The 12,662-nt window shown below is 43.9% G+C and overlaps 5 protein-coding genes across 5 annotated transcripts; 2 read left to right on the forward strand and 3 right to left on the reverse strand.

Annotated features, from left to right (window-relative positions):
• Nucleotides 1–606: 606 nt before the first annotated feature.
• PHALS_11140 (uncharacterized protein) lies at nucleotides 607–1,472 on the forward strand (the record flags this gene model as incomplete). Its single annotated transcript, XM_024726683.1, has 4 exons — nucleotides 607–618; nucleotides 712–971; nucleotides 1,276–1,333; nucleotides 1,410–1,472. The coding sequence occupies 4 exons, from the start codon at nucleotides 607–609 to the stop codon at nucleotides 1,470–1,472; spliced, it is 393 nt and encodes a 130-aa protein (XP_024577336.1).
• Nucleotides 1,473–2,324: 852 nt separating this feature from the next.
• On the reverse strand, nucleotides 2,325–2,997 carry PHALS_11141 (Uncharacterized conserved protein; the record flags this gene model as incomplete). The annotated part of the gene is made up of 4 exons (XM_024726684.1): nucleotides 2,325–2,330; nucleotides 2,399–2,484; nucleotides 2,539–2,575; nucleotides 2,638–2,997. 4 exons carry the CDS (start codon nucleotides 2,995–2,997, stop codon nucleotides 2,325–2,327), a joined length of 489 nt encoding a protein of 162 aa, XP_024577337.1.
• A 149-nt stretch (nucleotides 2,998–3,146) lies between these two features.
• Nucleotides 3,147–5,201, reverse strand: PHALS_11142 (signal peptide peptidase-aspartyl protease family; the record flags this gene model as incomplete). Its single annotated transcript, XM_024726685.1, has 1 exon — nucleotides 3,147–5,201. The coding sequence occupies one exon, from the start codon at nucleotides 5,199–5,201 to the stop codon at nucleotides 3,147–3,149; it is 2,055 nt and encodes a 684-aa protein (XP_024577338.1).
• Nucleotides 5,202–5,264: 63 nt separating this feature from the next.
• PHALS_11143 (EF-hand domain pair) lies at nucleotides 5,265–8,635 on the forward strand (the record flags this gene model as incomplete). The annotated part of the gene is made up of 13 exons (XM_024726686.1): nucleotides 5,265–6,215; nucleotides 6,289–6,336; nucleotides 6,402–6,439; nucleotides 6,510–6,657; nucleotides 6,717–6,875; nucleotides 6,937–7,019; nucleotides 7,091–7,259; nucleotides 7,325–7,395; nucleotides 7,475–7,528; nucleotides 7,600–7,822; nucleotides 7,881–8,150; nucleotides 8,207–8,411; nucleotides 8,478–8,635. The coding sequence occupies 13 exons, from the start codon at nucleotides 5,265–5,267 to the stop codon at nucleotides 8,633–8,635; spliced, it is 2,577 nt and encodes an 858-aa protein (XP_024577339.1).
• A 536-nt stretch (nucleotides 8,636–9,171) lies between these two features.
• On the reverse strand, nucleotides 9,172–11,268 carry PHALS_11144 (Tetratricopeptide-like helical; the record flags this gene model as incomplete). The annotated part of the gene is made up of 3 exons (XM_024726687.1): nucleotides 9,172–9,876; nucleotides 9,944–10,047; nucleotides 10,128–11,268. 3 exons carry the CDS (start codon nucleotides 11,266–11,268, stop codon nucleotides 9,172–9,174), a joined length of 1,950 nt encoding a protein of 649 aa, XP_024577340.1.
• Between the last annotated feature and the right edge of the window lie 1,394 nt (nucleotides 11,269–12,662).

The raw sequence follows: 12,662 nt of genomic DNA on the forward strand, positions 1-12,662 counted from the left end.
TAGACTTTGATGGCATTGACACAGGGCTCATTGAGCACGAAAGTCGTTACGTTCCAAGGCAGTGTCTAACAGACGCGCAAGCCTTGTTGAGGCAATAATCGATTGGAACTGTGAATATTCTTAATCTTAATGGGGGAGAGTGTAACAGGGTTACACATACCTGGTAACAGGGGTGTGTGTCACACCAGATGGGCGTGGTGTGACCACACCCAAACAAAATCACGGTACGGGGATGGATAGCCGGTAGTTATACATGTATTTAGATTTTACTATACATATTTAGGAAAATCTGTGCATTTAAAAGTAGGCGACTTTGCCGCAGATAAAAGATAAAGTCAGTTTTGAATCTAAAGCGAAGAGTTAATTAGCCTTGGGCTAAGGCTATAATTACTCTTGGAGTAAGCGGGATGCGATCCGCTAAACTCGTACTTGTTCTAAGTATAGTACGAAAGGTTGGTGACCTAATTTACGCTTCCTCAAAGCGCAAAGCTACGGCAGCCACGCTGCATCTGATACGACAAATTACATCCATTATGTAAAAAAACGCTTCTAGTGAATTTAAGGGCAGGCTTGAGTTTGATGGAAGCATCGACAAGTAGCTGATTCATGTGGCAAACGGTAATGATAGGATCGTGGTGGTTATTTATGCTTTTCGTGCGCAAGTCGAACTAGTGACTCCAGACGCTAAAAGAACGGCCTTGCATATTGTAGCGTTGCACGGCCATTCCACATATGTCAAGTTGCTGCTTACAGTCACTGTCAGGCGCAGAACAAGATGCAGGGCATCGGACTACAGCGACACGCAAATTTGTATCTCACCTTATCTCCGTAATTTTTGCTACCGATAAATTGAACGGAATACTTAACAGTTTCGACGGACCGAACAGAGCAGAAAAGATCAGTAGCTTGCACACAGCAATATTCACAGCTTTCTGGCGAGCAGAGATTTTGTTTATTACCTCGGTCCGGAGGTAGGACCGACGGCGGGTCTTTAAGGACGACGTCTTGGAACACCTATACCAAAGGAAAATACGAATCTGAAGGATCATCCAGGATCGACGATCCACTTCGTACGTTCAGCACCTTCTTAGTGGCCCCCAGGACAGCTTCATTCAGAAGCGACGACAATTTAATCTTCTCGTTCGGATACACTGGAAAAGCTGTAATCAGTGCTGCTAATATTGATCGTGAGCAGACTCCATTGCACAAATAAAATTGATTTGATTCAGAATTGGCAGTAGCCAACGCGCTAATTGATGCTATCAATGCTGACAGTCAGATTGCGCTTTCACAAGCCTGCCTTGATGGTCGACTGGAAATCGTTCGTCTTCTTGTAAATACTAAAGCTAACTCTTGTTATCAGATCAATTAAAGCGAAAATCCTCACACTGATTATCTGCAAATTGTAGAGATCGACAGCTTTTTCGCGGTATCATCGCGAGAGGAGTCGATGTAAATGCCAAGTCGATTAAAATTCGATACACCCGAGCAATTTGCGGCAATGAAGCGCGACGATGTTGCCATTTGAATTTTGCTGTTGACACGGTGCATTCGTCAATGCAACAAACGAAGAAAATTGAGTGTTGTGTACTTAGCCGGAAAATGGCGTCACCGCCGTGTCAAGGTTCTTGTTCGCCTAGCAGAGCAGCCAGATAAATGGACATACTGGCGTCCACATAAACTACAATTCAACATCACCCTCCCCTTGCCAAGCTCAATTTCGTAAAGTGAGATACCATGCACGTAGTTCTTCTAAGTATCTGCTAAGTGACCAAGCCGACTTTATTGTGATTTGTGCGACGTTGACACCGTGACCGCTTGCTGTCGATAAATTTTCGAGTAACACAAACAACAATAGTAACGAGACCAACATTTTTAAACCGTCAGTAGAATGTAAGCTGTAGCAGCTCTAGTAAAATACAAAGCAATTCATGGGCCAGCGCTCGCCATCAAAACCCGCTGTGTTGGCTCAAGACTGTTAATGGTAGTGATGTACTCAAACTTGCAAATCGTTTAAGATTAAACTCCCGTTCGGTTCTATCTTCGAGATATCTCGGTCGTAGAAATGGTAGTGCCAGCATTATTGTCATCAAGAGCAAAGACTCTATCAAGCCAGCGTAGAACACACGAGAATTACTAGAAAAACTTTCTTGCTGTCGGGGCTGACCCGCAAAGTAAATATCAAAGAGAGGAAATGACAAGTGCAATGTTGCTCCATAAAAGTTCAAAAGCACTATTCAATTTCAATTGGTGTGAAGCTTTGACATAATACTGCGAATCGCAAATACAGGATGCCAGCACCCCGTAAAACTTCTTCACTGTCATCACAACTTTTTTTGATATTATTAGCTGGATGGTTCTGGAAAGATAAACCTAGTGCTCGAGCTAGTGATCCCACCAGTGTTTGATTTTCAGAAAGAACAAGTGGCACGTCTAGTACATACTCTCCGGCGACCAGAGGGATCGGTATAGCTGCAGTTCCACCTGTTCAACATCTTTTGTGATCAGTCAAAGAAAAAAAAATGTGCCGGAACTTACATAAGGTATTAGAATAATTAGCGTCTAAGCTCCACACCTACAGAGGTCAAAGTTTAGCTTTCAATCTACAAAGTACGCCGAAGTCTGATCTTTTGATACCTGAAATTCAAATCGAGGCCAACACTCCCACACGTCTTCATTTGGAATAGCGAAATGTAGATCAATAGGATGTGCCCATACAGTGTTCATTTTAGACAATAGAATTTTATTTTCGTTTTGGCGGTAAAGATCTGGCATGGCAAGACTGCCACCATTTGAAGCAGCGTGAACCTGAGTCTGACCTCGCGTCTCTCCTTGAATAATTCTCCAAGAACCATTCTTACTAAAATCATTCACAACAACACGCCACTTACAGAAGTAATTTAATTGAGTTGAACGATGCAATGATAGTAGACCAAATATATGAGGGACAGAAAATGCTTCGTTTCCGTCGAAAGAAGAGAGACAAGAGGCTCCCATGAGTTCGCCGATTAGATGCAACGATGGCATTGCAGGAATGCGACGCTTTGTTCAAGTTTGGATGAAGATATCACATGTAATATGAATAGTCGATTGATCACATGCAGGACGAGAGAAACTGAAATTGAAAGGTCGTTCGGTTTGCAAGTCTAACTGCTTAGTAGGGGTACGAGATCGCCTCCCCGTCTTTCAGCTGTAACACATGTCGGCATCCCAACCAATGGATCTTCCAACTCAACATCACTATATCCAGATCTTCCGTCGCTTCTTCTAATCTCGTCAACTCCTGTGCCAGTCCACATGGTGTAAAAGTCCTCGTTTCGTTTTGATGCTAAAATAAGCAAGCCCAAAGTGGTCGGCACGAGATACATAAGTGCTGGTTGACCCACACTCGTAATCGTCACCGCCAAATTTGCAAGTCCAAGACCGACGGCGTACCCAACGGCCACAATCCAAAAGTAAGTTGTGTTACCCTGATTATAATCGTAACGTAGCGTGTATGAAAGAAGCAGACCGGGCAATATGATGTCGCCAAGGCCAAGCATGCTGACACCATCGACCCAATCGAGTACACGTGGAAGCAAAAGAAGCATCGGCATCGGCTCTGGATCTACACATGTCGCGTATTTTGGATAACGCTCGCAGTAGTCAATACCCGGGTAATCACTTTTCGTGTACGCCGCAGGTCCGCCAGTTGCTACGTCTACCATGACACTTGAACCAAAAAATATGGGCGACAGAAACACAAAAAAGACGTCGTAACAGAACGCTAGTGTGAGAAGCAAAGTGGCAACTTTAAGATTTGGAAGCTGAACGGTTCGCAAGAACAGGAAACATAGGGCAATGCCCATAATGTCTTGTAATACCCAATACGTGCGTCGGTGCAGATACCACACCACGGCAACTACAGTGCTGGGTATTATACCAAGTATTTCCGACAAACGTGCAGTCTCACCAAGCAAGACAATATTTATCTCGCGAGAATTTGAGCTTGGGATTAGCCAACCTATAGCAGGCGCTCCTACTACCTGGGTTAGCGCAGCCGCGCCAGATGCCGCGAAAAGCACCGGAATTGCACCACCTATTCTCACGTAGTAGAGTATAGTTAAAAACACCCCGGCTAAAGCCATGAAGCCCAACGCATGTCTCACATCCAATTCAAATATGTCATCGCGCGTTCTACTCTCATTCCGAGCGTTCTGGTCATCACGCACCTTGTACTGATCACAAGCTGTATCACAAGTATCAAGACTTTGCAGCGAGCTGTTTGAGTAAAACGCTGCTCCAAGTGCAGTTGCAACGCCCATCGCCCAAATCAGCAACGTCGACACGTCGATCAATGGCAATTCCCGTCTATATGTTTGTACGATTAAAGATGTCGAAAACTTGTCGATAGCTTTTTGTAGCTTCTGTCCATCCGAAATCGTCACATACACGACAGGAATCGCAAGTTCTTTCACCATCGATTTATTCGTAGCACCCATCAGCACCACTGTATCCCACATACAGCAAACCTGATATTTTATTTCACTCTCAAGCATTACCGTGTGACCTGTGAGCACACACGATCCAGATGAGCATCTTTGGTCACCGTTACACTGCTTCGCATCTGTCAGCCACACAGGCGTTGCAAGTTTGTCCACAAAAGCTTCTCCTTTGCTGCAGTCGTATTCGAACGCTGGCTTTTCCATCACCGCCAAGCTGGTAGCTGTGAATTCAGTACTCTTCACATCGAGCAGTGTACTGACGTTCGTAGTATTGTGACTGACAATAGCTTCGTATACAGCTCTTTTAGTGCCTCTCACAATCAACCCCGTGGCGCCAGCAGCTTGGGCTTCAAGCGCTTTTTTTACAAACGAGCAATTACCGCGATCCACAAGAGCCACAGCACCTATTACTGATTTTACAGCATCACCTTCAATGCGATATGATGCGCAACCATCAATGTTCGATTCCGCCAATTGAACCAGTGATTTCCATTGCGAGTCGTCACGTTCAGGCAGCGGCACGCCCCATCCAGCAATAGAGCTGGGCGAGCAAAGCTGATCAGCAATTACTTGAGGACTATGTGACGATTGAGGATGCAAGTCCAGCGATATGATACCTGTAGGTAGCACGCTGAGAACAGAGGGGAGCGCCAGTACAAGCACTACCAGGCAGTTGTACCTCCTCATGGTCAAATTCAAACTATGTTTGGACCACATAATGTTATATTAACTTAGATATTTATAAATATACAAGTTGAAGTAGACTTACTTTGACTTGTGATGTTACGATCACCTGCGTCAGTCAAGAAAAATGACAAGCAGAAGATGTTGCAGAAGCGGATTGCACTTAGTGCAAGTATTTCTGCAGACGCATTGCTGTATCAAGAGGATCAGCTCCATGCTCGTCGATGTCCGGTTGGAAACTCTACCACTGACTTGTCCCCTGTAGCTAACGAAAAGATTGCAACGTCCGTGTTGCCTACTTCTTCAGCAGAATTAGGACCGCTGTCGATTCCTCGACAACGTGATCAAGCCAAAATTACTTCATTTTCACCTAAAAAGCTACCGTTATCAGTGTCAACATCCCAATCATTAGAAAATTATGCTGAGAGGCTGGAACAGGCTGAGAATACAGAGTTGTTTACGTACACGAGTGCATTGTGCTACCGAGTCACAGGTCGATATCTACCACGAGCTTTGCTTCAAAGCGATCCGAAGGCCCAAGAACGTGAGATTGAGCGAATCCAACGTGATCCTGAGATTTTACGTGCGATTGACTCTGTGCGAGCCTTGTCTGCTCAATTTAAAGATGTGGCGCAGACTACAATGGGTCATCGCAAAGAACTCGGACATCGCCTATTTCGGATTGAAGAGAGTTATTTGAAGCTATTTGAAAAGCTTTTAGAGCTATCGTTGCGGCTTTATTGGGATTACGAGTCACGAACGGAAGCACAACGAAAAGAGGATCGAGCAAGCATTTTGTGTTGGCGTGATAAATATGAGAGAAAATGCCAAGAGCTCGTGAAAGAAAGCAACAAGCTGGCAGCACGAGATATTATTCATCGCGCTCGAGAAATCGAGCTGCAAGACTTGCAAGGCCAAATGAGAGATATCAAAAGTGATGTGAAAGACCAACGAGAGCTGGAGGCACAAATTAGTCAGCTCAAAAATGATATGCTAACGCAGCGAATGCTGGAGCAAAAGCTGCGTGATGAAAATGATCAAGTGACTGTAAGTTTCTTACTCAAAACGCTAGATATCATGAGACTGGATGTGATGATTGACTGAAACATAATTTTTATAGAATGCGCGCGATGAAATAGTCGAGTATCAAAAACAATCACAAAAAGATGTAGGCTTGTTGATTTTTGTTTGGTGATCAAATCTGGAAGTTAAGCTATGGATCGTGCAATTTAGCTTCAAATGAAACATAAGCTACTTATCCAAGACCTTAGGTATGTATACGGAACACGATTTTGATGCTTAAGTGGTCAAAACATACCCGCTGATATAAACTGCCATTAGGCGTGATATTCGAGAAAAAGACGCCTTTATTAGCAAACAGATTGGTGAGCTTCGCCTTTTGAAAGAGATTGTTCCAGTGCCTCCTGTATTCTATGAATCTCATTCATCGCAGACAGAAGTTGACGATGACGGATTGTGGAATGTCCAGGTACGAGGTCTTTAACTTATTACAAAGGCATCTGACTGATACGGGTCAACTGTTTGAAGGACGGGATCCCATGCTTTGTATCGAAGAGTGTGATGCATCGCTCAATGTGGCGCCGATTTAGCGCTTTCGTTGCTTGTAAGAATTGCAAGGGTCGACCCCTTCCAAAGGCTGCGAGAATGAGTACTTACAAACGAGATTTGCAAGATGTTGATAGGGAGGTAATGAGGCTTAGTTGTATTCAAGATTAATGCGCGTAACTTCCGTCATTCGCATGAACAGGATCTGGACTTGTTGTTTGCTGACTTTGGTAAGAAGCGAACAGAAAAGGCGACAAGACGACTAGAACGTATCGAACAAGAATGGTAATGAACAGATTTGTATGCATTTTGGGATGTTTTGTGCTTATTCTTCGAATTTGCAATGCACGCCACAGGGAATTACCGCGTCACACTGTGTTGTTTCTCTCAAATCTGCCTAAATCGGTTGTTGCTTTTCCACTTTATTCAGCTGAACATGTTATCTCTCAAATTGAGGCCATTTACGACGATAAATTTATATCTGATCGAATAGATGAAGCTGATGGCGTTGCCCGAGAAGACCTGGTAAGTTTGAATCTGAATGCAGAGTTGTCAACAGTCAAATCAGCTTACAAGATATTTGTTGACAGCCCCGCTTTACGTGCGAGTACTTCTTGAAAACACACGGACTAAGACAAAGTGCTGAAGTTGGTCTGTATCGGTTTTTAATATCGGTCAAGAATTTATTTCAGCACAACTCGCATGTTAGGCTCTTTGCCCGCTTATCGAATTTGTTAAAGGTTGACCAAGACGAGATTGCTGAATCACTTCCAACTTCTCTCGACAAAAAGAAGGTAGCCAAGTCAATTTATCTAGAAAACACTAATTCGAAGAATCAAAAGCACTCTACATGCCTCGATCGTAGCTTTCTTCGGGTATTTCTGGAGGCTCGCCATTATTTATTGCGCTCTCCCGCTCGAAAGCCTCGAATAGACAAAACAAGCTTGGAAGAAGAAAGATTCGTTGTTGAACACGTTGTTCAGGTGGAGCCAACAAAACAGTGGGTACCATTAAATCATGCTATTGCAGTGCTTAGATGGTATAGTAGCTGTCTACCGGAGGCAAGCATTTCACATTACTGTCGTCAGGTATGCATTTTTGTAGCTTTATTAATCTGGTTGCTTACAAGCATATTGTAAGAAATAGGTCGAGTATATCACAGCAATATACGACGGTCATACTCTCAAAGAAATTACTGGCAACCGATTGGCAGTTCGCGCGGAGATGAGACGAGTTATGCTGGCTAACGAAAATCTCAAAGAATCGTTTTCTAGTAATAAAATTGGCAATTGTCAACAACGTCCGTCGCCACCGCAAATTGTTGCTGATGTTCACAAAGTACTTTGCCTACTGATGGACGCACTTGAACAACGTCATAAAGTTATAAAGAAGGATTTGACCAGGCTGTTCGATGCGGTAAGAATCTTAATAAGTTGTCGAGCTGGTATCTTCAGTGATTCTGTGGCCTGTAGGCCGACGTTAATCACGACCGTGTGCTAACCCTAGACGAATTTAGTGCGATAATTCGAAAGGGGAAGCCTCATTTTAGCGACAGACGAATCCTGCGCATGTTTCGAGAATCTTTGATGGGAGGAGCTGATCAGTCTTTTGCTCTTTCAATGGAGGCATTTGTGGGTGTTTGCAACGATCACGGTTTAGTATCACTACTTCCTGATGGTCGATTAGTAGACCCGTTCGTCTCACGCTAAGCAGCTTCAAAGAACTTCATGTGTAAGCCTCCAGGGCAAAATGGAGGGACGGCAGTGCAAATATCTGGCGCGTCCGAATCGTTGACGTGTATTTCGGATAAGATATCAGAGGCTTCTCTTCAAAATAAAAGCGATTTGCCAGTCGTAATAGCGCAAGACATAGACGAAGAAGACAACGAAAATGACAATTGAGCTGCAATCAACGTATACGAGTATTTAATTCCGACATCAATTTTTAACTCTATCCTACACACCCAAGCTGCTGTGATGTTTTGAATGAACTCTAAAACGATTCCTTTTTGTGCGCTCGCTGATGTATCGATAGTTTTGTCGGTGGCTACAATGCTTTTTTCGTTAGGCTCTTCTGACAGCTTATGGTAAGGCAAAGTGATCTCAGCGGCATTGTAAAAATAACGATCCGTCACGCGTGTCCATCTGATGGCAGTATGGAGCCACTCGACGTCGGTGCTTATAGGCTGGCGGCGCTTTTACGTAGCGCATAAAATCAGCAGTTGACAGACCCTCGACGCTCTGAATGACTTTAAAGGCAAGCTGGATTTGAAAAACAGCCACCCATCGTGTCACAGTTTACTATTTCTGTTTTGAAATTTACCGCAACGTTGCTATCAGGTAGATCACGCAGATGCACGAAACCCGAGTGTTTGACTGATATATTCCACTTTTTGAGTTGCATGATAATTTCTTCGAAATTATACTTAATGCAATGTCTAAAGTGTTTGATTCGTCAGGGACTCGATGTGTCGAAGAGAATTGTCAACGAGCTGCGATTTCCAACTCTTGCGCCAATAATTCAAAATCAATGCATCTAAATACACGAGTTGTTGCGCAGATACACCGCCTTTTCCATCTAATTTGCCTTCCACATGCTCTGAAATGGATGGATAAGAGGTGGCAGCGGTTTGAACGCTTATGATATTCGTCAGGCTTATTGATTCTGTGACTTCACAATTTTCAGATCGGAGACTCCACCCTCGAGCTTTCGCCCACACAGCGCATGCATTAGACATATCCTTTTTTCGCAAAAGCAACAAAACTAGGTTAAACGTCATGGCAAAACAGTCACGGTATAGCTGCAGTCCTTCACGTAAGATCGAGATGGCAGGATCAACTCCAACGCAGCATGCCATAACAACAGCCAAATTGTTTATAAATTGCGTGTGGCACGACACAAATTCTTCTCGCATTGAACTATTAACGTCAGCAGCAACATTATTTTGTGCCAGTAACCTTTGAAGTTTAGGCTGAACAACCAGCTGAAGATACTCGCAACACTCTGCAACGCGTTCTAAGCACAACAAAGCGTCGGCTTTGTATAAGTGAAGTATTAAATGCGAAACTTCCAAATTGTCGTCGAGATCATACTTCGTTAAGTACTGCTCGCATTTACACAAGGCTAATGATGGAAGTCTACACTGAATGTATACTGGACTGGATTAGTTAAAAAAATCATATCCAGTAAAGCAATACAGAGTCATCTACCTGAAGCAGTACGTAAACAAAGTCTCTTGATGCTTCAAATGCAAATATATTATCTCCACTGCCAAAATATATTTCAAAATGCTGCTTGGACTCAAGCCAACAGCCTGCCAGCCACCAATACAGCAATATATATTAGTGTATTCGCCATGATAAGGCTGTGAGTTTGTTAAAAATGATTGCTTACCATTCTCCATAGCAGCTACAGCCATGTGTCGATGCACCATTGAAGCACTAACACTTTTCGATCGTGAAGGAAGCAAATTTGTCAGGGTTCTCTGGCTGAACAGAGTGTCTGACGCCTTTGTAGCCCCCAAATCAGTCGAGCCCATGTCTTCCATCTGTCGATAAATCTTACTACTGTAGTGCTCGAGTATATGTCCGAACAATGTTTGCTGTGTTTCAAGGTTTCCCATGCGTACCAATAAGAGCCCATAATTAAATATTGACGTGGGCTGCGTGTAATCTATTTCCATCCCACGTTGAAGTATTTTTGACACTGTATGAAGATCCTTTAATTGCAAATACAACAACGCTTGCAACGATAAACAAGCAGCAGGTTCGTAAGCTAATCGAATGCACTTGTCTAGTTCATCTGCTGCATCACTCAGCAGCCCAGTGCGCATCAAAGATACCGCATACCAATAATAAAAAAAACCATCATTTGGATTTAAGCCTCTACACCACGTCACAGCACAACGAAAGCACTCTATTGCACCCAAATCGTCACTGAATTCCACCATTTTCACCATTCCAAGAAGAAATTGCGGCCACTTGGCCAGGTGCTTCGTTGACTTTTGCGCTTGACATAAGTCGCAGCACAAATAGAGCAGCTTTTCCGATTTGCCAGCATTCCCTACTTGGTCGTACGATAACCAGCAAATCGCGAGAAGGACGCACAATTTTGTCATGACAGTAACTCCATTAATCTCGAATTGTGGGGTCTGTGATGTCGACCAGACCGTCTGAAATAGTAGCTTTATCATGTTGCTGAAGTCTCGTCTTTCTTCAGTATGATTCTCGTGTTCAGAACTATTAACGCTTGTGGCTATACTAGCAATTGCTCTTTCCAATATAATCACACGGTTGTGCCACTTGGAACTTATTTTGAGGGGTCGATGCTGCACCAAAAATGTCAGGACTTGGGCTGTGATGTGACAAACTGCGAGTGCACTTGAACACGGTGAAATCGCACACACGCTAGTGTATTGCAAGCTTTTTCTAGCGTTGTCAAGATGACTAATGAGATCGTTTTCTTGAAATTTAGATCCCTGGGCGTTACCTGTGGCATTGCCCACCAGCTGGAGCAAGGTCAACGCGGGCTCCATTGATGATAGTAATTTGATTAATTGCTGTTTGTCGAAAGGTAAAGGTTTTTCTACCGTATTTAAAGCTTAAAGCTGACTTATATTTAATATGCCTTCTCCATCATTTTGTTGTGTGAAAAATGTGTGCGAAAGATGTTTACGAGGAGCGAGCTTCGTAATATTTGACATAATATCATGAGGCCACAGTTCATAAGACAACAACATAGTTGGGCAATTTTAGGTAAAATGCTAATTGACCGTTTTCGCAAATGCATTTTCAGAGATATCAACATTTTTGTACTGGTTTGTTCTATCTCAAATAGCATTCAAGTTTGCGGAGGCCCTCTATAAAGACGGTCATTGCGACCGCTTCGGGGAGAAGATCGGCTGCCATCCCGGCAATGAGAGCTTTCAACCCTTGACCAAAGTCCACCAAATCCTTTTTGCTCTGTTGGGCGGCGAGAACACTCGCAAAAGCTGACGCTTCAGCTCCTTCAGGAGGGGAATGCCGCTTCAACCGAAGCACCGCACGTTAGTGTCCATTCTCGTGCTCGGCTCCCGAGCATAGAGATAGCTAGCGCCACGTGCTGTTGTTCGTTCCAAAGCATGGTTGATGCCATATCCATCTCAGCCTCTCTCACCCAGCGCATGAGGTTCTCTCCATCCTTACCCTCGAGAGTCTTTACACTCACCATGAGCGGCCTGGGTCGGGGGGAGTCATCCGTCGTCGACGGTGGCGTCATGGACGGAAACGACGCCGACAGCTTCTGCTGTAGGTTCTCTAGCACAGCATTTTCTAAAAAACACCTCTAGACGCACGCTTATCGCTTCGGGTCCTTGCGAAGCAATATGTTGCACGCCCTTAGGGCCAAGCAGGGAAATCAGCTTTTTGAGCCCCTCCTGCATGTTCTGGGGCAAATAGGGAAATTGCTCCATCCTCGCAGAAAATCAGTCGTAACGACTCAGGCGTCGATGGACTACTAGACGAGTGCTAACCTGGTATTGCGTGTCGTTTTGCCATTTTGCCGAAATATAGGCAATTTTAGTGTTTTTATGGCATTTTTAGTCAATTTTATGGCATTTTAGTAATAATAAAAACACAAAAATGCAGCGGGGCTACCGTAGCTCTTTGCTTAGAGGAAGCTTACTAAGGTCACCGACCTTACATTCTATACCAGAACCAGTACGAGTGTAGCTGATCGCAATCCGCTACCACCAAAGTACTCAAGAACCTTGACCAAGTTAAAGACGCTTTCCGTCCAAAATTAAGACTGTATTTTTCTGATTTATTTGCGGCAGAGCCGCCTGTATCTTAAACCTTAGGTTTCTGATTAATACAGTAGTACATAATTAATAAGCATAACTACTGGCAGTCCCGCCACGTAGTGGCTTCTTGTTACGGTGTAGCCACACCA

Source organism: Plasmopara halstedii (genome assembly GCF_900000015.1).
Source record: "Plasmopara halstedii genome assembly, contig: Scaffold_526, whole genome shotgun sequence".
Classification (NCBI taxonomy): domain Eukaryota; phylum Oomycota; class Peronosporomycetes; order Peronosporales; family Peronosporaceae; genus Plasmopara; species Plasmopara halstedii.